Source organism: Oryza sativa, chromosome 3 (assembly GCF_034140825.1).
Source record: "Oryza sativa Japonica Group chromosome 3, ASM3414082v1".
NCBI lineage: Eukaryota > Viridiplantae > Streptophyta > Magnoliopsida > Poales > Poaceae > Oryza > Oryza sativa.
In genome coordinates, this window is record NC_089037.1 from 21902052 (window position 1) to 21928367 (window position 26316).

The following is a 26316-nucleotide window of genomic DNA, read 5'->3' on the forward strand; positions in this document are numbered from 1 at the left end:
TTGATCGTGAGAAATAAAGCTAGACTTGTTGCTCAAGGTTTTACTCAAGTTGAGGGTTTGGATTTTAATGAAACTTTTGCTCCTGTTACTAGAATTGAGGCAATTAGACTTTTGTTGGCTTTTGCTGCTTCAAAAGGTTTTAAATTGTATCAAATGGATGTGAAAAATGCTTTTCTAAATGGTTTTATACAGGAGGAAGTTTATGGCAAACAACCACCAGGTTTTGAAAATCCTGATTTTACCAACCATGTTTTTAAATTGTCTAAAGCTTTGTATGGTTTGAAACAAGCTCCTAGGGCACGGTATGATAGGCTTAAGAACTTTTTGCTTGCGAAAGGTTTTACAATGGGAAAGGTTGACAAAACGCTTTTTGTTCTTAAGCATGGTGATAATCAACTTTTCGTTCAGATTTATGTGGATGATATCATCTTTGGTTGTTCGACTCACGCTTTGGTTGTAGAGTTTGCTGAGGCTATGTGCAGGGAATTTGAGATGAGCATGATGGGTGAGTTATCGTACTTTTTGGGATTGCAAATTAAGCAAACACCTCAAGGTACTTTTGTGCATCAAACGAAGTATACAAAGGATCTTTTGAGACGGTTCAAGATGGAGAATTGCAAGCAAATTTCAACACCAATTGGTTCTACAGCTGTGTTGGATCCTGTTGAAGATGGTGAAGTTGTTAATCAAAAAGAGTATAGAAGTATGATTGGATCCTTGTTGTATCTAACTGCTTCTAGGCCAGACATACAATTTGTTATGTGTTTGTGTGCACGCTTTCAAGCTTCTCCTCGTGCTTCACATCGTCAAGCGGTCAAGCGAATAATGAGGTATTTGAATCATACACTTGAGTTTGGAATGTGGTATTCTACTTCATCTTCTATATGCTTAAGTGGATATTCAGATGCTGATTTTGGAGGTTGTAGAATTGATAGGAAAAGTACTAGTGGAACATGTCATTTTCTTGGTACATCATTGATTGCATGGTCTTCTAGGAAACAATCTAGTGTTGCTCAATCAACTGCTGAATCTGAATATGTTGCTGCTGCTAGTTGTTGTTCACAGATTCTTTGGCTTTTATCTACTTTGAAAGATTATGGTCTTACTTTTGAGAAAGTAACTCTCTTTTGTGATAATACTAGTGCTATCAATATTGCTAAGAATCCTGTTCACCACTCACGCACAAAGCACATTGATATTTGTTTTCACTTTTTGAGGGATCATGTTGAGAAGGGAGATGTTGAATTGCAGTTTTTGGACACCAAGTTGCAAATTGCTGATATTTTCACTAAACCTTTGGATTCTAATCGCTTTGCTTTTCTTCGTGGTGAATTGGGTGTAATTCATCCTTTTGGCATGGTTTGAGGGGGAGTTTGTACCTCATGGTTTTATCAAGCAATAATATGACAATGAAAAAAAATTGATAAAAGAGAGCTTTGTTTATGCATATGGTATTTTCTTGTGCATGCTAGCAATACTTTGAAGGTTTATTTGTCTCTAGCATAGCTTGTATGTATTCTAGTCTTTTCATGAGATTTAGATTTTGCTTTTAAGGGAGATGATGCATGACACATAAATTCTACTTGAATTAAGCAAATATGCAATGTTGATGCTAGCATATGGTTTGATTTCTAAATGCTTTATAAATATACTTTATTGACTTGTTATTCCTCAAATAGATTTAATTGCTCATTGTGAAAAAGAGAATAAAAAATATGAAAAAATGAATACCGAATCCTTGGAAACGGTCTTGACGACAAGGACGTATTCGATATGAGCAAAATAATGGGTGCCAAATCCCTAGAAACAGTCTTGACGACAGGGACGTACCCAGAATATATAAAAGAGAAAAATATGAGCAAAAAAGGCTCAAGAAAAGAAAAAATTAAAAAAATTCTCTTGGTTATTTTGTGCTAAAGTTTATTTGAGAAAGAGTGATAAATGCAATAGGTATATGTGTTTAGTGTTTATTCTTCAACCTATGTGCTTGTTAAGATGTTGCATTATAAATCGTATGAAATCATGAATTTTGATTGTTGATTCAAACTTAATTGTAAAATCTTTGGTTCATGGTTATACTTTAATGCATGCTTGTTATATTATAGATGGGTTTATCTTCTTTTTATTGTAGCACATGACTTGATATGCTATATATATGCTAAGCTCTTGAACATTAATGAACATAATTCCTATGCTTGATGGAATCATTGTCAAAAGGGGGAGAAGTAATGTGAAAATTTTTTGATTTTTGGAGAAGCAAGGTGAATTAGTTTTTGGATTTTTGGAGAAGCAAGGTGAATTTTTGGAGAGTTGTTGAGAAGAGCATGTTTTTGGTTCAATTGGGAATTTCTTTCTTTTAAAAAGGGGGACAAGTTTTCTTTTGGATTTTTTGAGCCCGATGTGTACATTTGTACGAAGTGTGCTTTTTACCACTTTTGTTTTTATTTTTCAAACACCAAAACATTTTTAATGGATTTGCCAATGTGTTCATCAAGGGGGAGATTGTAAAATCAAAGGTGTTTTTGATTATTATTCTGTGATGAACAATTGGGCATTGGAGATTATTGGTTTTGTTATTTGGAATTTATTCACGAAGTGGTTTTGGAGATGATTGGATTCACAGGAGATCGCAGGATTCGTCATTTTATGTGACCGGTCAAACCGGGCTGTGTATGCTGGTCAGACCGGCGGTGATCGGGCGGTCGGACCGGCGGCAAGCGGTGGTCAGACAGGCGAGAGTACGGCGGTGGCGACAGGCGACTTCGGCGATCAGACCGGAGATTCAACACCGGTCAGACCGGCGGCATCCACATGGTCAGACTGGCAGATCAATCTCGGTCAGACCGATCTCCGTCGAATTCGAGGGTAACTTTTATTTCCGCTAAAAATTTTCGGTTTTTGGGTATAACAACCATTCACCCCCCTCCTCTGGTTGGCTTAGTTCTTATGATTCAATCCTACACTAAAAACTACATGTGCAAAAATCTTTACCTCGGAAAAAACATGTGATAAAATCTTGAAACCTAGCAAATTTCTGTACTGTGCAAAAGAAACGACACAAAAATTATTCGTTTAGAAACTTGTAGTGGGCCCAAACTAGATATCATCCTCTCTGTGTACATAGAGTATGCGGGGGTACTTTCTTAAAAAAAAAAAAGAGGACACAAGCTTTGTCTCGTGTATATTGATAGAGAAGAGATAACAAGAGGGAAAAAAGAACTTTACAGGGTCTTTAAAAGGCAAAGGCCCGCAAAATGATCTCCCCAACTAAATATCTTTCAACGTAGGAATCTCTGTGAGGAATCGTGCCCCAGCTGCTACCCAAGTGAGCGCTTCTTCCTTTATTTTAGATAGGATGGCCATCGGCGGTTTCTCCGTGTGTCGGAAAACCCTCGCGTTGTGGGTACTTTTATTAAACAAAAATATGTAGTGGCATAGCATAGAAACAGTAAACGAAGTTAGCATAGATAACAAACAAATACAAACTCAATAGTAAATCAATAGCATGTAATTGTTTTATTCTTTATAGTTTTATGATAAATTTAATGCTAAGTATGTAATTATACGGTACTATCTCTTAATTAAATTTGCTGTAGGATCGAACAACAAGAACTAAACCAACCAGAGAGGGATGAATGGTTGTAGGAACCAAAAATCAAAAGTTTTAGCGGAAATAAAAGTTATCCTCGAATCGACGAATTGCGGTCTAATCGGAGTAGATTAGCCGGTCTGACCGAGCCAAAGACGCCGGACTGACCGGTGTTGATCTTCCGGTCTAACCGCCGAAACCTGTCGCCGTCACCAGTTGTCGCTGCCGGTCTGACCGTCGTTACCTCGCCGGTCTGACTGCCGGAATGTCGTTGGTCTAACCGCCGGTATCCCGCCGGTTGGACCAACGAACCGAGCAAACACAAATTGAAGATCTATCAAAGTACGTACATGACAATTTTATTACTTCTCTAGTGTTTACAAAGTGCAACAACAGCACTCCTCATGAAAATCTCGACAAAACTCGAAACCCTAACTATTCTCTCAACTCAATGCTCTCTAAAGCGATACCGGGAGGCCACACCCTTCCTCTCTATTTATATATGAGGTAGGCAGCCTAAAACCACGAATCAAACTCATAAAAGAAGTTCTGATCCACCTAGGAAACCTTCCCATACAAGAAACCTACTTTACAAACTCCAATCATATCAAATTTGGACTCCTTCCAAATTCAACTCCGCATCCCATACACTCACAATATCTCCATCGTATGCCATATGGAATCTTCACCAACCACGTGCATTGATCTTTAGCCTAAGTATCCCGCATGATATCTGACCGTCCGGACGTCACCTTATCTCCAAGTTGACTCCCGATCCATCACCGGTAATACTTTCCCAAGACATCAAGACACCTACACATGAATCAAACAAAGAAACCATATTCCGTGACCAAGCTATCTTCAACTTGACCCATTGTTAGCAAACAACAGTATTACATACGCATAGTATCCATATAGAAGTGCACATGTCCATCACCTGAAAATCCAATCATCTCCAAAACCACTTCACAAATAATCTGTAAATATCAAAACCAACAATCTCAGATGCCAATTATTCATCATAAAATAAGAATCAAATACACTTTGATTTTGCATTTGCTTCGTGGTTTGCCTTATGGCATAGACCAGCTGACAGTTGTGGTGTAAAACCATTTCCATTATAAACAAAAGTCTTGAATTTACAGTTTTTATTGAACTGTCCCATATTGTAGCTCAAATATGTATATATTTTTTTGAGAATTACACAGTACAACGCACGCACACTCACCTCTTAAATGCACACACGCAAACCCTACCTTATAAGCATGTTTGAATACTGGGCCGACAAATACTGGAGATTGACGAAGTCACCACAGGCGTCTCGCTGTCGACGGGTACGTCGCCTACCACTGAAAACACAAAGCCGTTAAATCCTGAAAAAATCGCTTCTATGGAGATTTAAACCCATGACCTATTTTTCAAAATATCATTAGTTTTACTGGTTCAAAATCCCTAATGTGTTCTCCTTATTTTAGTTTCGTTAATTATTTTGTTCATTGGGTGTTTTCAATGATTTATTGAACTACACTCTTATTTGAGTGCTACTATATAATAATTAGCTGTATCTCTCTTGAGTAAAGGCCGGGATGTTATATTCCATTATTAAAAAAAAAGTTAGGCTAGACAACTGACGCATTTGTCAGGACGGCAGGGCCTCACCATCGGAAATTCGTGTATCCAAACAGGGGGTGAAAAATGAACTGCTATTACTTTTGCTCGTGCAGAAAAATTCGTTCCCCTTGCTTACACGTCTCTCTCCCGTTCTCCTCTTCCCCATCGTCGCTTCATGGCGGTCGCAGAAAAATCCCACGCATTGCTTGATCAGCAGTGTGGTCGCCCTGGCCCGATTAGTTCACCTCTTCGGCCCAACAAAATGAGCACCGTAGTGGTCCAACTAGCTGCTAGCAGCACAACAGCCCGGCCTACCGAGCGTTGCCCATGCACGACAGGGCGGCAGGCTGGGAAAAGTTCACTTTGTGACTCTTAAAAGTGATCGAAATCTAATCCGTTACCCTAAACCAAAAAACCGGATAACTTGACCCCCCAACTCTTAAAACCAGTGCAATTTGACCCCCTCAACGGTTTTGGAGGACGATTTCACTGACGTGGCGCCTACGTGGCATCCCAATCATCAAATAAATTAAAAAAATAAAGTGGGGCCACCTGTCGGCGACTCCACTCTCTTCTATCTTCCTTAGTTTGCAGCGGCGGTGGGAGGACGAGCGGAGCGGCGGCGGCTAGCGGCATCGGGGCGCAGCGGAACTGGGGGCGGCGGTCGGTGGCTAGGATGGCGGCGGCTCGGCCGCGGAGGCTCGCGGTAGTGGGACGAGGGGAAAGACGGCGGACCTCTGGCTGCCGCTCCGTCCACGCGCGCCGTTCAGCACTGACGAGGAGGACGGCGAGGAGGCTGAGGCGAGGAGGGCGAGGCTCCTCGTCCCCGCTCAGCCACGATTCTGCTTGGGTAGTCCTGGCTGGAGGCAGTCGGCGATGGGGAGGGAGTGGGAATGGGAGCGGGACGGCGGCGACGACAGAAGATGATGCCGCCGCCGCTGTCCAACTTTGACGCGAGGAACGGCGTGCCTACGCCGGGACAGGCGGAGCAGGAGACGATGGAGCTGGTGCGCATGCTCACCGCGTGTGCCGACTCAGTCTCCGCCGGCAACCATGAGGCCGCCATCTACTACCTGGCCCGGCTCTGCGAGATGGCTTCGCTGGCAGGGCCCATGCCGATACACCGCGTGGCTGCCTACTTCATTGAGGTGCTCACGCTGCGCGTCGTGCGCATGTGGCCACACATGTTCAACATCAGCCCACCGCGGGAGCTCACTAACGACGCCTTCAGCGGCGACGACGACGCCATGGCGCTGCGGATACTCAACACCATCACGCCCATCCTCCTCCTCGGCAAGCACAGCTAGCGCACAGCATGGGCGCCGCCATCCTCCTCCTCGACGAGCACGAGGACGGCGACTTGAACTTCGGGCGGTGGGAGGCGCGGTTCGTGCGCGCTATGGTACTACGCCGCGGCGTTCGACGTGGAGGACGCGGCGGGGCTGCCGAGATGGGAGCTTGCCACCAGCCGTCGCCGCCGCCTTCGTCGTTGCCGTCGCCACCGCTCCACTCGTCCTCCGACTACCGTGCCGCCACCTCCGTTCCCCTCGTCCTCCCACAGCTGCAAGCCGCCACCGCTGTTCCCTTCGTCTTCCCACTGCCGTGAGCCGCAAGCCGTTGTTCCCCTCATCCTCCCACAGCCGCGAGCCGTCGCCGCCGCCGCCATTCCCTTTGTCTATGAGCCTTCGGCGGCCGAGCCGTCGCCCCCCGGTTCCGCTGCGCCCCGATGCCGCCGACCGCCGCTGCCAACGAAAGAAGATAGAATATAGGAGGGGATTAGCTAACAAGTGGGCCTACTTTATTTTTTAAATTTATTTGATGACTGGGATGCCACGTAAGCGCCACGTCAGCGAAACCGCCTTCCAAAACCGTCGAGGGAGTCAATTTGCACTGGTTTTAAGAATTATGAGGTCAAGATATCCGGTTTTATGGTTTAGGGTCAAGGATTAGATTTCGATCAGTCACAAAATGAATTTATTCCGGCAGACTGACAGAAGCAAAAATAGGAATAAGTCCATTTTAGGTCCCTCAATTATAGGCTAAGTTTAATACCCAATCCTCAATTACATGGCGTTCCAGTCAATTTGTTCTTTAAAAAAAACTAGACATAGGTGGATCCCACGTGTAACTCTCACGTAGAAAAATCAAAAAAAATTGTTCTTTGTGAGAGTTGCATGTGGGACCCACATATTTATTTTTCTTTTTCAAAAGAAACAACTAGAGCGCCACATAAAGCCAAGTCAACACAAAAGACTAGGTCAAAGTGGTATGTAGGATAAAACCACCATCAAAACCATAGGAGGCAAATTGATCCGGTTTGAACAATTGAGGGAATCTATATACCCAGTCTTGCAGTTAAAGGATACAAATCAAACGCAGCCTGTAGTTGAGAGAGGTAAAATGGACTTATTCCGCAAAGATATCAAACTGCTACCGGTGATGAGTACAACCTCTAAGGAAACTGATATATGCCACCAATAATGTAAGGTATGTGAGCCATTATTGTAGTAGTAGAAAAAGCAAAATCCATCGAGACATGTATAATTACATGGACTTTAAGAACTTATTGTGATAACCTTAATTAATTTGAATATATTGATTATACCTTTTATTCCACTAGTAATCATGCGTGTGCAATGCACGTTTGATATAATATATCACACACAATGACACAATATGCATCTATGTGTTTTAATAACTGACAAAACTAAGAATTTGTTGGTTTTACACAATTACAATAGAACTGGAGTACATAATTTTGCAAAATATTACAGCATTTGTGATTTGCAGGGATTGGAGCTCTGGCCAAAACCCACTGCAGTCCATAGCTTTGCTAATAAAAGATCCAAAATTTTCGAGAAATGAGTTCACGATAGAGTTAGTTCATGAACAAAATCACTAAACTGAATATATTTTAACGAAACTTTTGAGCATACTTTACCTCAATGGAGAATAAAACTCTCAACATAGTCGTACAAGGATATGGTGTATAGGCTGAGCACTCGCATATTGTAGCTACAAAGTGCTTCACCTTGGGGAAGAGGCCTGCCCTTTTGGTCCAAAAGATCTACAGGCTGCCAAGCTGAAAATATAAAATATCAATTATTGAATCAATTCATCATGTAACTCGTGACAAAATTGATGAAGATGTACCAGATTAACATGGAGAATGGGCACATCACAAGGTAATCTGCATGTCTATTTCAACTGATATGCTCTGTAGGGTCTCTTACAATGCCTCCATATATTTACCAAGATATAATCTATAATCCTCAATTAGTTCATTTTTAGAATTTTGATTAATCGTATTAGCATTATTTTCATTTATCTTTTGAATTCAAATTTTGATTATTCATTTAATTCTACTCTGATCCCATGCTCGAACTCAATTAGACACATTTTTCCAAACACAAAAGAGATATAATTAAATTTGGTTGGAGTCAAATAATAACAAAAGATTCGAGTAGACTACCTGATTGAGTGAAAGCAACTGAGGTGGATTTTTGTATTCCCCTATATTAACATGCATGGCATTGACTTTTTTTCATCCACTGATGAACAGAACAAAAAACTGCTCAAATGAATATGTATGGCAGAAAAATTGACCCTGATTAATCATAGTAGCATGTAGCAAGGCAAGAATTTCGGATGCTCTGATGCCACAGAGACGTAGTTCAGCAATTCAGGATAACAGTGATGTGCAGCAGTGAATTAGTTTTAAAAAACATCACTGCAGGCTATAAACTCAAGAACTCAGCCTCATCTGGCACACCATGATAATCGCACTAATTAAGCCTAGCATTGCTTCTGGACATCCTGCACATGGATTAACGATTGACTCTACTTAAAATCAGCAATATATTGAGTAGAAAATAAGAAGAAAAACAATGCAACATAGTGGTGACCTTGGCTGGTTTCACATTTGGACGTCAGAACACCATCACCATCCATGTTTGCTCACCCATTTGCACCAAAAACAGAAAATACCAAGTATACATCCATTAGAAAAATACAAAGACCATGAATTACTTCAGGAGTGCATACTGGAAATAATCAAGCAAAATATTTTATATTTTATTCGAGAAATACGCAAATGATATTCTAATGAAGCAAGCTCACCTTCTAACTTCCATATCTTCTTCGCCCCTCTTCTTTAAAGTGGCCCCAAATTGGTAATATTGGAGCCATTTGCTATTTTGACAATTCAATAAAATTTATTTGCAATTCCTGCATTTTCAGCTATGCAGTCACATTGCAATATTAATAGGAATGTGTGCACAAAGCTTGAGAAGTATAATATTATTTGGTATGGAAACTTAATATTTGTTAATAATCTTAAATTGTTTCAGTGCTACATAAAAATGTCATACACTCTTGCAAAATGGGACCATATCTCTGTTATGTTAATGGATGAGAACCACTTCAATAGTAGAATATGTACATAATTTTAGATAGAAGCAGAAAGAAAATTGCAAATATTAAAGGTGTTGCACTTGTCAAATAGCGTCATGATATCAAGCACCTTGTTTTCATCATCTCCATTGAACCTCCTACAAGAATTCCATGAGACAAGAACCTGATTAATCATATCTTTTTATTGGTCCCGTATATAAGTATGTCATGAAGATTGTAAAGGGTTCAAGCTAGCAATCAACAATGATGTCTCTAATAAAACGACAATCAACAGCTAAACACCAATAGAAACTTCAAAAAGTTCTGCACTGTTTAGAATGGATTAGAAAAAACTTCAGTTTTTCAATTAAGGAATGTATTGCTGAAGGTCAATGAAGGTCTATCATCTTGAGATGTTTTGCTGTTATCACAATCAACCAAAAAAAATTCTAGATGAATTCCCAGTGCAACCGCGTCCAGATTCCTAAAAAAAACTTCTACAAAATAAACTATTCAGAATTAGTGAAGCATATGGCTTGATTTTAAGATCAAATTAAAATAAAGTTAAAATGAATACAAAATTAATGTTAAAAATATGAATAAGAGCCCAGGTTTACCATGTGCACTTACCTCTCTAGTTGCCTATGATATCACAAAGACTCACACATCTAGAACTGTTTTTTTAAACATAACGCAGAAGCTTATTGCTATGATGGGGACCTATTCTGTGTGTTTTACATATTCATTAAATAGTATATCATATAACAATATGTAAGATGATCAATAAAATGGAAAAATAAAAAATTCAAACATTGGTACCCTTATCTCTGCATACTGGATAAAGAGCACAAGATATTCCCTTGTAGTAAGCATTGTTGGTCTGCAAATAGTTTATGAGAAGATCTCATTATTGGTAAGGACAATATGAAAAATATTTAAGTCTTGATGGAAAAGGGCTACAGTTCAAGAATGTCCAAATCCAATAACATAATGCGTTATGATATCCATCCTCAGTGTGAAGTAATAAGAAAAATATCAAAAACGATAAAGTGCTACCAAACAGGCAATGGAAGAAGTAGTGCAGACAAGCACACATGTGCGCAGAGAAATGAATATGGAGGGGAGCTGTAGAGCCCTACTTCCTTGAGGCGCCGACGTTGTCCATGGCTGGAGCAGCCGAGCAGGAGAGTAATTGACCACCAATCTGCACGCATCGGTAGGATCGGCAATGCCTCAAAAATGAGCAGACAAACAAATCAAAATGGCTCTGGCTCACAAGCCTACCCACGGAGATCTGATCTTAGCATAAATGCAGACAATGAAAACAATCAGGATTCTTAGCCCACTATGGTATCTATTGTCGTGGTGATGAAAAAGCAGTGTCGGGATTGCAGTGTGCGATCGATCGGTCATCAGGTGATACCAATGCGATCATCGACCAAAAATAACCTGCGGCATCGGTGGAGTTCGGCGGCGGCGGATGGGGACTGGAGGACGTCGGCTCGGCCGATGAGGAAGAGGGACGACCTCGGCGCCAGCCAGCGGTGGAGTGCATGGCGGCGGTGGCGGTGGCAGCGGAAGGGGCCGACCTCAACGCCGGCAGCGGCGGATGGGACCGAGGTCGGCTCCGGCCGCGGCGGTGGGGAAGAAGCAGGATCCGGCTGCGGCAGCCGGTGTGGACAGTAGCGGAGCCGGCGGCTCCGGCGAGGATGCGGCGGCGCGACGGCATTACATGCGGGGAGGAGGAGGAGCGAACGAGGAGGGGAAAAAATTTGGTGGAGGGGTGCAGCGGGCCTGCTGTGCAGCCCTCATCTGGATGAGCGACACGTGGCCCAGCTACCGATCCAACGAGAGCGCGCATACGGCCTCCAGCACAAGTCTCGGCCGGCTCCCTTTGGCTGAGAATTGATCGGCTCCCGTCCCGGCTCCCTCCGCGCTCACGCTTCCCTCGATACATCAGCTCGGCTAAAGTATATCCCTCCCTAATTTCTCGAAGTCTCGATGCGCCTGCTCATCTACCGCCGCCGCCCGCGTGTTCCCCTCTGCTTCTCTCATAGCAGCTAGCGCCGGCGGCGGCGGTGAGCGGCCGTGCCGTGCCGCGGATGTGTCGTCTGGACAGCAAGTCTGATTCTGATAGGTACGTCATCTCTCTAGAAATCAGAACCACCACCAGCGTCTGCAGACCCAGATTATTTCCTCTCACCTGAAACTACAGCTGCAATCTCTGTTTTGTTTCTGACAATAATTCAGCAGCAGAGCAATGTTCAATACTTACGTATATTTATTTTCCAATGGTATCTCCCGGGTGCTTTCCTCCCGCTGAAGAAGCACCAGACAGCAAACAACTGAACATATATATAACTCTTGCTGTAAACTAATGTACGCATACACTTCGAAATCACTTCTCTGAAAATGGAAGAACATAGTTTTGAAATTGTTTCCTAAACGTTGGACTGCAGAATACTAGATCTCCATCAGTAAGATGGACTAGTGGATTAAATTGCTCATTTTCTTGCAGGTTCTTCTCCTGGGTTGGACTGATGGATTAGGATCAGTAAGATGCATATTGTAGTAAGATGCATATTGTGGATTGAGCTCAAGCCTCACTTTTTATCATGGTGGTTATGTATTTTCTGTGCAAAATATAAAGGAGGAAAATGCTCAGCCTGAAAGGACTTTAATTGCCATAAGAGGATGGTTTTCAAAGGACTGTAGTTTAATATGCAGGCTTTGTAATATGTACTATGTAATCTGCGAAATGTTAACAGTTTGCAAGGATTGTAGTTGAGATCATACAAGCTGCAATGTAATTGCAAGGAAATTTATCCGTTTGTAATATGTACAATTTTTGTAAATCTGAAATACACATGGCATGTTGGTGTTTTGAATTATACAAGGTGATGGACGCGTCAACATATGTGATTGCTTTTTCGATTCCTTTCAAAAATAAAATCTGGAATGAGTGAATTTCCTCATGACAGGTAGATCTGAAGTTATTCTGACCGACAACTGAAATTTTGAGTAACATTCAGTCTGTTACTGAATGCCTAAACTTTCTACACCCAATTGGAAATAAAATCGAGTTCAACACAGTAAAAGAAGTAAATGAGTACAGATTAATGCACACACCCAAATCCATTCTGAAAAGGCCTACTATTCATTGGAAAATGTAACTTTCTAGCAGACGAGGAAAATGTGCAATCTTGTTGGACTTCAAATAAAAGATTTGTATATCCGCCTTGGATCAAAGGAGTAGGCATGGTCGAAGATTCACCATATACATCATTTGCAACCATGGTTGAAGATTGCCCATACATATCATTTGCATCCATGGTTGAAGATTGCCCATACACATCACCAGCATCTTCATCTCTATTTTCTGACGCATTATTTGGATCTTCAACTATAGGTCACATGGATGTAGCATATAAGAGGATGAAAACAAACAAGATTAAGAGAACAGGAAATAACATGCTACAATGGGTAGGATCAACACATTTCTTCTGCCATTTCTTCTTTTCAACTACATCTTTTGATCGTCGACTTTTTGGGCCTTTCACCACCCGAGGAACTAAAAACGATATAGTACCATTTAATGTGTCCTTGACACAACCATTTGAATTTAGAGGAACCTCACAGGATTTTTCTTGCATCTTGCTTAAAGAATTGTCTGCTTCCAAGTCCAACTTATTTATGGCTTGCTCCAAATCATCAAGAAGTTCTTTCGACACTGAACACTTCAACTCAACGGATGTCGCATGTCGAGAGATACGTGCAGCATGTGCTTTCAAAGTTTCCTTCTCACTTCCTTGTTTCTGAATGTAAAATCCACTCTTTGCATATTTTGTCCATCTATTGAGTATATAATGAGATGGTAAAGTGAAAACTTTATTCATATTGAAGACTCTGAGGGCATGCTTGCACAATAAGCCTATAACATACATGTGCAATTTTTCAAAAATTTGTACTCGAAATCATATTGTAATTTAAATTATGTATACGTACCAATGCATTCATACTTTCTGCAAGAACATGTGATGGTCATCTCTGTAGGGTTGAATACAACAGTCGCTTCGTGATCATATTCCATAGGCATAACCACAAATGTCAAGGTTGCTCCCTCAGTTTTTAACAATTTACATGATAATGTAAATTGTTGTTTAAACTCATCCTCCAACTCTGAATACATGCTCCTAGTATATGATTCAGCTGCAATCTTTAACATAGGTAAATTTGGAATGTAAGTAACCGGGTTCGAGTGTCGGGACTTAAAATCTGCATCCAATTCATTTTCACGGAGAGTAGCTGAAACCTTATCACATTCTACAAGGAGTTCCGAAAGACCGAGTTTCCTACGAAATCTTTTCTTGTAGACATTATTCATACCTTCGCTCCTTTGAGTCGAGGTTATGTCAGCTGTAAAAGAGTTACGGAAGACAATAGCCCACTTCTCCCTTAACTTATATAGGTTTGATATCCATTTGTTATCCTCAAGATTGTATTCACTCAACAATTCATGCCACATCTTGTTGAAGTAATACTCTGATCTGTCTTCATAGACACATCTCTTAAAATCAGCTAGAAACTTGTTAGGATGCTTATGAATTACATGGCTGAGATTTTTACCACCATTAAGATAAATGTGCCACAAACAAAGACGATGGCTTGTATTTCGAAATACAAAAGCAATTGCTGCTGCCATGGCTGCATCTTGATCAGTGAAAATTGTGCTTGGATGCTTGCCTGACATAGCTGTTAGAAAGGTTTCAAAGAGCCAAACAAATGATTCAATAGTTTGGTTAAATAACAATGCAGCCCCAAAAATTATTGTTTGCTTGTGATGGTTGGTTCCAAGGAGTGGAGCAAAAGGCATTTCACACTTATTGGTGTCAAATGTGGTGTCAAATGATACAAAATCACCAAAGCATGCATAATCCATGATAGATTGACCATCTGCCCAAAAGAAATTAGCTATTCGGCCATCTTCTTTGTCTACTTGAATGGCATAAAAAAATGTAGGATCCTCTAACTGCTTATTCCTCAAGTATTCCAGTAGTGTTTGTGTGTCATTGGATTCTAAGTACTTCTTGCGTTCACGACCAATCTCATTATTGCAATCCATCTTTGAGAATGGCACTTTGTCAGCTCCACCATACCACTCCTTCATAAAGCCATACACTTGGGCTGGCTTCATTCCGGCTTCCCTTATCTGGCCAATTAGTTGCCTATCCGCTTCTATAACACGTCGTTGGGACCTCAGCTTGTGCGACTTATTTGGACTGACAAGATCATGGTTGTGTTCAAGTACAACTTTTTGCACCATCCAAATTTCCTTTCGACAAACACTAAACTGAACACGAGCCTTGCAACATGTCCTGGTAGTGTCCAGTGATGAGCTAGTTTCTTGCTGTCCCTGCTTATTGCAAACCATATGCTTTTGATATATAGTTCCATTAGATCGGCGCTTTACATTACTCTTTCTAATACTGAATCCAACCTTCCCGGCATAGGTGTTGTACATCTCATATGCTTTATCCTTTGATTCGAAAGACATTCCAACTTGAGGAACAATCAAAGTTTGCACAACTTTATCATCCACTTTCTGTACAATCAGTTGATAACTAAAGTTATATACTTATATTAACACAATATAAGAAATATTATGATTGTCATGATCATGGTCATCCTTTACATATAGGTGCACATCATCCATCATCAAACAATGCTGATTGAAAAACATGATAATTAAAGAACTAGACGATATTACCTGCGTTATCCGCTCGCCGCCGGCTCCAACATCCCCGGCGATTTCGGCATCCATGGGCGCAGGTGATTGAAATCCATGTCCTTCCTTGCCATGTGCTAGGGCAGGTGAAAACGACACGAGATGAGATGTCCCGGCGGCTGCAGGGTCCTCCTCCTGCCCTTCTCCTGCCATGGAAGCTGATGCAGCTGCGTTGCCCGTGGAGACTTGTCCTGCCATGGCTGCTGCAGTGCTGCGGTTGCCGGCGATTTTGGCCGTGATCTTGGGGCGCAGGATGAGACGTCTCACTCCAAGTCCGCGTAATCCAGGGGCACGCAATAGGAGCTTTCCAATTTCCACACCCACGAGCCGATCGAGCGCGTGCGGCGGCGGCAGACGAACAGGCGCATCGAGGGAAGCGTGAGCGCGGAGGGAGCCGGGACGGGACCGATCGATTCTCAGCCGAAGGGAGCCAGCCAAGACTTGTGCTGGAGGCCGTACGCGCGCTCTCGTTGGATCGGTAGCTGGGCCATGTGTCGCTCATCCAGATGAGGGCTGCACAGCAGGCCCGCTGCACCCCTCCTCCACCGAATTTTTTTCCGCGAGGAGAAGCGGCGGAGTCTTCACGCGTGGAGGAGGAGGAGCGAAGTCTTCGCGCGTGGAATCAGACTGATTTAGCCTGTAGGATTAGAGAGGTGCAACTCCTCCTTTTTACCTTTTTATATTAGTATAGATTTATTAGCCATGTTTTCCCATAAACTCACGAAAGTCTAATCTAAGGTCAGAACCACGCATGACCTTGTGAGTATGTAAGAGAAACTAAGCTTTGGAAAGTAGGCATTCATTAACTTAATTACAAACATTTATATAGCATTTGTATGTCAAGTAAACATTTGAAGTAGTGTGCAGTACAAGAAAATCCCCTAACCTCAAAAGCTAGCCACAATGGAACAACTCGTTCCTATGCAGCATCATAGCTTATCATTTAACCATCTGACTACATGTTACAGTTTTAATATTACCTTACAAAGACAAATATTTATACATTCATCTTGACACCAACCAACACCATATCATGTATATTTCCATTTCTTACAACCTAAATCTCATATGAGATCCCTACTTTAAGCAATTGCCTATGGGGAATAAATAGCATCTTCTGCCCTTGCACGAAGTTCTTTCTTAAGAAAGAGTAGACGTAGTTCACTACTATCTTCTTAAGAAGCGATGAGTGAGGCCTTACAACCACCTCGGTTTCTCCAAGTATGTATACAACACCTTTTTCCATCTCCTTCTCAATGAACATCTGCTCTTGCTCAATCTTCGCCAACTCCTCCATATTCATCTTACTTGCCTAGTACAAATACCATTTATTAGTAACTAATGCAACCATAATATTTACACAATTTAGAAATATTAAGTTCAAGCAATAATTTATTACCTTGAAGTGTGGTAGACGGTCGCTTCCATAGTTAGATAGAGCTGTGATCTCAGAGAAGGATTCAATTGGTGTAAGCATATCCTCGGCATGTACCGCGTACCGTCCAGAAGGCTTCTCCCGAGAAAAGCTATGGTTGCAAGAACTATGGGCACTAATGGTGTGTGGCTCATCGGTGTAGAGATTAACATCCCTTATATAATCCTGAAGGTTCTCAAGAAGGGTAACAACAAAGTCCTTGGCCTCCTCGAGGGAATCACGATATCCATATCGTGCCACACATCGAAACACTTTGTAGTCCTTTAGCTCTACTTGACGGAAGAGGAATCGCTCCGAGGTGTCAACATGGGGTACTGGCAAATGCTTGATAGAGATGAAGACAAGAACAGAATGAATCGTTGGGATCTTCTCGATGAGGTGCGGGAATATGGGCGGGATGCCTTGGACTAGTTCAGTGTAGAACAGGGCTACGCCACGGACCCTCTTCAGATCATGGCTCTCCAGCATTTCTTTCACCTTGTCGGTGGATACTGTGTGTTCCAATTCATACTTGTATCTTTTCACATGCACGTAGTGCCACACGATCATCACCACCATTAGAACTACCGACATAGCCACAGGCACATATGGTCCATGTGTGAACTTGTATAGCACTGACGATAGGTAGACAGCCTCCGTTGATGTGAATGTGATAAAAAACAGAGCAACCCACAAGATGTTGATCTTCCATACCAAGAGCATAACTATTGTCATTAGTAATGTTGTGATGATCATCACAAGGATGACACAAATTTCTGTATGCATTGATCAAGGAAGATGGGCACAATTAGGTGAAACCATATAATCCGAAGCTTAATTCTTTTGTCAAATATATATAAATGAAATAAATTATTACCGTGCGCCTTTCCTATAATAACAGTTGTTTTGAAGCTAACAGTCACAACGCAAGCAGCCACACATAACAAGAAGTTTACTCCAGGGATGTACAATTGGCCCGGAAATCGCTTTGATGTGTGCAATATCTTGACCCTTGGGAAGCAACTAAGTGATTGTAAATGAGAAACAGTTGCAAAGGCACAAGATATCATTGCTTGGCTTCCTATTATGGATGCAGCTATCGCCATGATGAACGTAGGCCAGAACAAAGAAACTGCATTTAAAAATTAAATAATTATTTTGTTTATTTGTAAGAAGTGACTCGTACTGAAGCCTTGAAGGTGATATAATAAAGATGAAATGCTTACTTGGAGTAGCGGCAAAGAAGGTATTGGCAACATTCTTCGGGTTCTTACTCAGGAAAGCTGCTTGTCCGATGTACGTGAGTAATACCGATGGAAGTAAGGCAAAACTAAAGCTCAGCTGAAAAAATTAGAAAATAACTTATTTCGATGTTATGATCTTGGGTATTATCAAGTATATCAACCTCCCAAAAGAGATCATTCTAGTAGATAAATCGTACTATACTGATTATTGATTCAGTGCACACACACCTGGATTGATCTGATGCTGAAGTATCCTAGATTAGCAAAAAGTGCTTCTGATCCTATAACATGAGGATAGTACATTTTTATTGTAAGATAATCTTCCCTATAAGCGCATTAAATATCACAGAAGGTTTTGTTTCAAACAGATGTAATAGAGTACCTGTGAAGCAAAGGAGAATACTTCCAAGCGAGACCCATCCTTCCTTCTTGTTCCTACGGAAATAGTCGATGATGTATTTTGGGTTGAAGGCCCTCAAGACACTGATGTCATGCTTGATCAGGTTATAGAGACCAGTTGCTCCAATCAAGAGCAGCCACAAGAGAATGATTGGTGCAAAAGAGTAGCCAACTTTATCAGTCCCGTAGCGCTGGATTGCAAACAAGACTACCAAAATTGCCACTGTTATCCACACTATTTGATCTGTGCAAGAAAAATAAATAGCATATAATTAATCAGTAATCTTTAGTTACAAGCTATATAATAGTTGGAAAATTATATTCCTCCATGTATTTATCAGTATGATAGTCAATTCTGGTTTAATTCTCAATAGTTATGATCCTAGTTGAAAGTTCCCAGCAATTAGTCCAAAAAAAAAAAACTTAACCTAAGTGGGGATATGACCCCTCCTCTGTGTCCAGATTCGTTGTACTAGACGGGTTATATCCCCTTCTAGGTTTTGTTTTTTTTGGGACAAATGAAGTACTTATTAATTATGCTGCAGATTAATTATTCTTCTAGCCTGTACCTGTTGTAAGATGAGGTACCTTCTCTCTCAACCCACCTACGGCTGACAGTACTGCACGAAAGGTTTACAAACACAGACAAAATCAGCCCAGACGAAAAAAAACTTCAGAGAACTCGATCGTTTAATATGTCAATGCCTGACACGTTCTCATCCAGAGTACGTACCAGAAATGGGAGGCGTTAGCACAGCGTCGCTGATGACCATGGCGATCGCAAGGATGGTGAGCAGGAAGAGAGAAATCTTGGCCGCCTTGCTCGCCTCGAGCAGCTGTTTCAACCAGTGAGCTCTCCTCAGAGTCGCCGATGGCTTCCCGCTACTGCTATACCCGGAGATCAGCTCATCTTCCGCCTGATGGTTAGGGATCAGGCTCACCTTCGCGTGCCGTGAAATTAACGAGTAGAGTGCAAATGTCCCACCTGGAGAAGAAGTACCAATTTGTTGACTTGTATTTTGAGAAAAAAAAACGCTCGATCCATTTAATTTGGTACAAAACTACATACTGTGTGTGTTTAAAATTATTCGTCGTTTTCTATGAATTTATATAAGATAATATCATAAGATTTACTACTCTGTCAAAAAAAAAACCAATCTTGGTTATGAACATGTATACACGTGTCCAGATTGATTAGTAGGATTAGGTTTTTTATGGGACGGAGGGAGTATGTTTTTAGATTCATCAGAAGAAATATTTTAATAATAATATCCGAAGTAATTTACATATTATTGAACGATGTACAAATTTCTACTTATAACAAAGTTAATAAAACGATCGACGAGTAATTTGAAACGGAGTGAGAACACTAACCGTCACCATGGTCGTTGGCATGCAGGGCGACGAAGACGATCTTGATGACGGTGAAGAGCATGAAGCTGTAGACGATGAGGGAGAGCACCCCGACGACGTCATCGGGGTGCCCAATGCCGTGCTCAAAAGTGCTGGAGTAGACGTACAACGACGACGTCCCAATGTCGCCGTACAGGATCCCCACGCACTGGAACGCCAGACTCATCGTCCTCCCCCAGCTATCCTGCAGTACATGCACGCAGGCCAGAGAGAAACAACGTCAAATCTCAAATGCTTGAAGAAAAACGAGAAGAAAATCACGAGGCCAGGCTCGATTATATGCCACTAAGTTTACAACAGGTTTACAATTTGCCACTAACTTTATCACTTTTCACAATATGCCATCGATTTTTGCTTAACTTTTACGAATTACCATCGCTATTCGGTTAGCCTCCGTTAGTACTTACAATTTTGTCCAAATGACCAAAATACCCATGGGACAAAAACTTTCAAAATTTGATAAAAATTTCTGAAATATCATTTTTAAGTTTTTGGCTAAATTTTGGATATTTACAATCTTATGTTTATGATATTTCGGAATTTCTGTTCAAATTTTGGAAGTTTTTGTTCCAGGGGTATTTTGGTTATTTGGATAAAAATATACAGTACTAACTAAGGTTATCCGGACAGCGATGGTAAATCGTTGAAGTTAAGCAGAAGTCGATGATATATTGTAGAACATGATAAAGTCAGATGCAAATTGTAGACATGTAAGAAACTCAATGGCATATATATATAATGGATTTTCTCTTGAATTAATGAACTGAACTAAACCTGTTCGTCCCAGTGAGCGGCGCCGGCGTGCTCAGCTCTCACCGCCTCCCGGAACAGCGAGTCCTGACGCTCGACGGGAAGGCCGCCGCTCTCGACGTCGACGAGCTCCATCTGCTGCTTCTTCTTCTCAACTCCTGGATCCATCATATATCACAACAGTAGCTATAGCTGCTTGTACTATATATATACACAATATATATATACGTGTGTGTCTATACTCTACACACGTATTCTATGCGTGCGGTTTGTAATATAACTTGTAAGTGATAAAAACAGTGAGAATGTGAGATCTCCAGTTTGTACATAGCCCGCCTCCCAATGCCCCTCCTTTTATAGGCTATTTCACCGATCGAGTATACTGTTACTAGAAGCTTATAAGTATATAACACCTCGACCAATTACGTACTCCACATGGTCCTGAATTTTGATTCGGCTATCGATCTTTCTTCTTCTTCTTTTTTTGCAGTTTATTCTTCTTCCATGCGGCAGCGACAGCTAGCGCGTTTACTTTGGCGAGCCACTGCACAATGTCAAATTTGACTCTGCATGCGATTCAGCATCCTTGATTATTGGTCTAGTTATAACTTATTCTTAATTAGCTCACGCCACACGATCGACAAGGCTCGGATTTTTTTTTAAAAAAAAAGTTAGGGTACGGTTAGCGGCCGGCGATCTGTCCGACTCACTAGACATATTTTCTTCCTTTTTGAAAGTGAGTCGTGACTGACTAGGATTGCGCTTGTCGTCCAGTGGTGCTAATTCGTATTCTCAGGTTTCCAAACGTAAGTACTGATCAGTAGTATAAACTAAAGCTAGAATATTACTAATTCAATGTATCAGTAGTACTAGTTTGGCTAGCTTTCTTCAGATAAGATGCATGATCGATCAGCAATTCCTGTTTGCATACATATGTCAGGCACATATATGTAGTTAGCCTAGCATATACGGCTTCCTATTTGTTCTGGCTTCATCGGTTCAGCGTGGACGCAATGCACAGATTATGTCACAAGTTGCTGATGAGGAGCAAGGCATGCGTATATTCGCATATGCCACCTGACTCATATACATATTGTTATGGTTTTGATCCATAATTTGGCCGAGAAGTACACCTCGTGCTTTATTTTAATTACATAAAAGATACGCATATACATACACACCACTATGCACGTACGCACACCACACTCGTACATCCACAAGTGTGTTCTTTTAACGCGCGTTTAAAGAAACAAAAATGGAGATCAATGTAGCATCGCTAAATTTCTATTGAAAGCACACCCACGTGTATGTAACATTTATGGGCATAACGATCCAAACGGTAAGGTCATGCAACGGATGATTTTGTTAACATGGAAATTAAAGTAGAAGTGAAACCCTCTTCTTCTTCTTCTTCTTCTTCTTCTTCTTCTTAAATGAATTGGCAACGTGTCGATTTCGTTGAAAATAGTATGAGTAAAAGTTTTCCGTACAAGTATAAAGGGAAAACTATACTGGAAAGACCCTCTTTTTAGAGGCTAAAATATATAAAGTGGTACCTTTTTAATGAAAAATTCCGATTACTCCCTGAACTATTGGATGAGTACGAATTATTCTATTGGACCGGAAAAACGGACATCCTTCACCCTCAACTATTAATACCGGACGAATTACCCCCTGACTCACTCTAGAGCAAGTTGTCGTCCTACATGACACACACGTGGTAGTCCAGTCAGCATAAAAAATTTAAAAGTGATGGGGCGAACATGTCATATCCCCCCCATCCTCTACTGCCCTCTTCTTCCAAGCTCGACTGGCAAAGGCGGAAGCGGCGATGAGGCTGCTGCTGTGGGGAAGAAAACGAGAGAGATAGGGGAGAGGAGCTGGCCATGGCTCTCTTCTTCTATGGTGGTAGGTCTTGACGGTGGTGATGATGACGATGAGTGGCAGGTAAAGGTCGATGGTCGCCAAGATTCAACGGAAATTACGGAGACGACGACCTCCACCGGAGTGTGCATGTAGCGTCCGAGGCAGCCGCAGCCCGCAGCATCATTTTCATGCATCACAACCACCACCGAAGTGTGCCTGCATCGCCCGTGCTGCCGTCCTCTTCAAATGCTGGCGGAGGCCAAGGAGAAGCCGTGCAGCCGTGGAGAAGGCGTGCCATCAGAGGCCGAGGAGAAGCCGCGCGGCCGTGGAGAAGGAACGCCGGTAGAGGCCGAGTAGGAGCCACCTCGGCCGCTCAAGTTCTCCGCCCCGCAGCTCGCTGCTCATCCACCCTGCCATTGTTGTCCTTTTCACGCGCTGCCGGAGTCTAAGGAGAAGTCGCGGCCGTGGAGAAGGCGTGTGCCAGCGGACCGGAGGCCAAGGAGGATTCACCTCCGCCGCTCGCCGCCCCCCAGCCGCCTCCGTCACTCACCACTCGAGCTCCTCTGCCCTGCCGCCTGTCGCCCCTAGCCCTACCGATTGACAAATAGGGAGGGAGAACAGAGAGGAGGAAGGGGAGGGGAGGGAGAGAATATGACAGGTGGATCCCACCATTTTTTAAAATAGAAATGCTGACTGGAATACTATGTAGGATCAAAACCATTTCGGATTTAGTCAAGGTATAATTTGTCCAGTATTAATAGTTAATGTTGAAACATATCTTGTTTTCGGGTCTAAGGGATAATTCATACTCATCTTTAGATGGTAATCCGTACCTTTTCTCTTTTTAAAAGAAATCCATCCAGTATGTTCTGTGACCAAACTTATTACCGTAACGCAACATTAAGTTTATTAACAATGGTGAAAATATAGATAGCCACTCACTCTGTCATAAAATATAAGTATTTATGGCTATTAATCTGGATAAATAGTTGTCCAGAATAAACAGTTATCTAGATTAATAATTAGAAATGCTTATAGTTTAGGACCGAGGAAGTAGATCACATCGAACAAACCAGTAAAATGTGACTACTACAGTGAAGTGGCAAAAAGTACTTTTGGAACCGATCCAACTTGTCAAATTTCATATATCTTAAGCGCGGCCCGCAGGAACGCCCAAAATTATGTTGTCAGATCAGTGTTAGTAAAATTAATCAAGTTTGAGCAATCGATCAGATCGGAATCACTTAATTACCTCCAGGAAAACAATAAGCAAGAAATTAATTATCACTTGAAATCTATGACTAGCTAACCGATTTCTGATCCAATTATTAATTAAACACGTGACAATTAACTATACCGAGAAAAGTCATATAGATGATAAGATGATAGATCCCGGCAGTATATATATTAACAAATCAAAGTAGATCATCAGACGGTGATGACAGCAACCGACTACACTACTTGCTGTCAACATCTCTTTGGATTGGCGTCGTACGTACGGTCAGTACGGAGGCGGTTGCAAACGTTTAACAAACATGAGTGTGTATTGGAGCCCAATTGAAATTTTTTTAATTAAGACCTCAAATTAAGGCGTGAGTGCATGCATGCATGCACATGGATATTAATTAATTATACAAAAGAGTCAGATCGATTTGTACAGTCTGTCAGAAGTCGTACTTATACACGTCAGGATGATTTAGAGCATTTACGCTCACTAGTTGACTTAGTAAAAAAAGGTAAAAAAATAGTTATGAAAAAATTAGGACCCAGAAAGAAACTACTCAATCCGTTCCTAGAATATAGCAACCATGTCCTGATTCGTAATACTGATTCATAGTAGTAGGATACGTCCCATCCAGTTCTCGATTGCTATATTTTGAGACGGATGAAGTATAATATTTCGGTAGGGTAATAAAAATATACCCTTTCTTCATTTTGTAAAGTCCCAACAATTTTCAAGACTCAACCTCAATTAACTAACAGTTAGTAGTACACAAAGTGGTTAAAGTTTTTTTAAGTTATATAAGTAGTATATGATACTTGTCTTGTAGTATTTGTATTTCACAAAACAAAAAAAAAGTGACTGTGATGGAATATTTTACGAAAAAGGACAATTTCACCTTGATATGAATAAATGATGTCGCTATATGTTTGGTGTTTTCGTTTATTTACTACTACAATAACCCTAATAGCAAACATCCTCATAGGTGCCGGTACATAAAAAATTGTTACATATGAGGCTTTATTCCCTTTTCAAACATCTTATCGAATTAAAAAATGGCACCTATATCCTTTTATAAGTGTCGGTTTACATTAAAAGATCAACACTAATTTATTTATATATATATATATATATATATATATATACCTGCTTTTTTTAAAAAAAAGGTATTTAATTATCAAATGGTTAATGTTTCTTTAAAACCTCTGTAGTGGTTTATGGACGTGTCCGCCCACCTCTCTCGCTCACTCTCCACTCTCTCTCAGCCTCTCTACCTCCCTCTCTTGCTCACCGCTTCCATCCCTACTCTCTACCGCCCCCATTGCCCCTCATCTTCGCCACAGTGACCTTTCTTACTCTTCGCCGGATCGGCCTCTACTCGTAGGGGTGTGGCTGGATACGCTGACGCACACAAGCAGCTATGAGCACGAGGACAACTGGATCTGCCGTCGTGAGCACGGAGATGGCCGGAAATGCTACTGGGCGAGCAATCGCCCTCGCTCGCCTAGAGCGATCGATTCCCCCCCCCCCTCCTACCCCTCCCTCCCTCCACCTGGTTTCTTTTTTTGGCACCGTATTACTTTCCAATTTTAGTAAATTTATGCACCTAAATTTTATACACCTCAAGTTTACACATCTAAAGTTCAGAGACCAAAAGTTTATAAGTCAAAAGTTTATATATCCGATTCAAATTTGAATTCAAATATTTTTATATATAGTATTTCTATACATTTAAAGTTTATACACCTAAAGTTTATAGACCTAAAGTTTATATATCCGATTCAAATTTGAATTTGAATTCAAATATTTTTCATATATAGTATTTCTATACATCTAAAGTTTATACTCCTAAAGTTTATAGGACTAAAGTTTATATACCCAATTCGAATTTGAATTTGAATTATATCCGATTCAAATTTGAATTTGAATTCAAATAATTCAAATATTTTCTATATATAGTATTTCTATACATCTAAAGTTTATACACCTAAAGTTTATAGATCCAAAGTTTACAAGTCAAAAGTTTACATACCCGATTCAAATTTGAATTTGAATACAATATTTTATACATAATTTTTTCTAACTTTTTTTTAATTTTTTTGTGGTGTACTATAATAGGAAGAGAAAAATGAGAGGAAGAAGTAGGAGTGCCTATAGGAGTGGGGGGGGGGACCGATCGCTGGGCGATCGCCCATTAGGCCCTCTCTCCGGCCCGCTCAACAACGGACTTCACCCATGATGAGCAGTCGCAGTGGCGGTGGCCTCCATCCACTGCCTCTAATTAATTAGACGCTAATGACTCTAATTAACGACTAATGTAAATCTAGCAGTAGTGCGGTACAACAAAGAAGCTAGCTAAAGAGCTTAGTGCACAAATTGAGTTGCAACTGTCAGAATGTGCTTTAGACCATACCAATTTATTCACATATTTGTGTGAATATATTAATATTGTTGTAAACTAAAATAGAGAAGTAATTAATGGGTTGTCTCTTTTCATCTCACAGCACTGAGTTGATATATTTTAGTTTGTTTCAATCACACTACTATATTTGCACCTAAGTCCCACCACAATTATTTACATTGTAGATTCGCCACAGATGATATTATTGATTTCACACGAAATTAAAATAA

At 41.2% G+C, this 26316-nt stretch overlaps 2 protein-coding genes and 3 long non-coding RNA genes across 5 annotated transcripts; 1 reads left to right on the top strand and 4 right to left on the bottom strand.

Annotated features, from left to right (window-relative positions):
- Positions 1-7867: 7867 nt before the first annotated feature.
- LOC136355536 (uncharacterized) lies at positions 7868-8282 on the bottom strand. The gene is made up of 2 exons (XR_010739801.1): positions 8142-8282; positions 7868-8033 (listed from the first exon to the last, which is right to left on the bottom strand). It is a non-coding gene; the product is annotated as an uncharacterized lncRNA (long non-coding RNA).
- Positions 8283-9498: 1216 nt separating this feature from the next.
- LOC107276798 (uncharacterized) lies at positions 9499-11328 on the bottom strand. The gene is made up of 4 exons (XR_001544447.3): positions 11042-11328; positions 10732-10796; positions 10412-10472; positions 9499-9750 (listed from the first exon to the last, which is right to left on the bottom strand). It is a non-coding gene; the product is annotated as an uncharacterized lncRNA (long non-coding RNA).
- Positions 11329-11595: 267 nt separating this feature from the next.
- On the top strand, positions 11596-12483 carry LOC9270519 (uncharacterized). Its single transcript, XR_001544405.3, has 2 exons — positions 11596-11729; positions 12111-12483. It is a non-coding gene; the product is annotated as an uncharacterized lncRNA (long non-coding RNA).
- A 24-nt stretch (positions 12484-12507) lies between these two features.
- Positions 12508-15781, bottom strand: LOC4333302 (protein FAR1-RELATED SEQUENCE 5). Its single transcript, XM_066308228.1, has 3 exons — positions 15360-15781; positions 13598-15194; positions 12508-13523 (listed from the first exon to the last, which is right to left on the bottom strand). The coding sequence occupies exons 1-3, from the start codon at positions 15573-15575 to the stop codon at positions 13003-13005; spliced, it is 2334 nt and encodes a 777-aa protein (XP_066164325.1). The 5' UTR covers positions 15576-15781; the 3' UTR covers positions 12508-13002.
- Positions 15782-16214: 433 nt separating this feature from the next.
- On the bottom strand, positions 16215-20863 carry LOC9269115 (potassium transporter 21). Its single transcript, XM_026023848.2, has 10 exons — positions 20622-20863; positions 19809-20031; positions 19168-19419; positions 19004-19054; positions 18418-18678; positions 18264-18316; positions 18018-18132; positions 17669-17923; positions 16777-17567; positions 16215-16689 (listed from the first exon to the last, which is right to left on the bottom strand). The coding sequence occupies exons 1-10, from the start codon at positions 20766-20768 to the stop codon at positions 16435-16437; spliced, it is 2403 nt and encodes an 800-aa protein (XP_025879633.1). The 5' UTR covers positions 20769-20863; the 3' UTR covers positions 16215-16434.
- Between the last annotated feature and the right edge of the window lie 5453 nt (positions 20864-26316).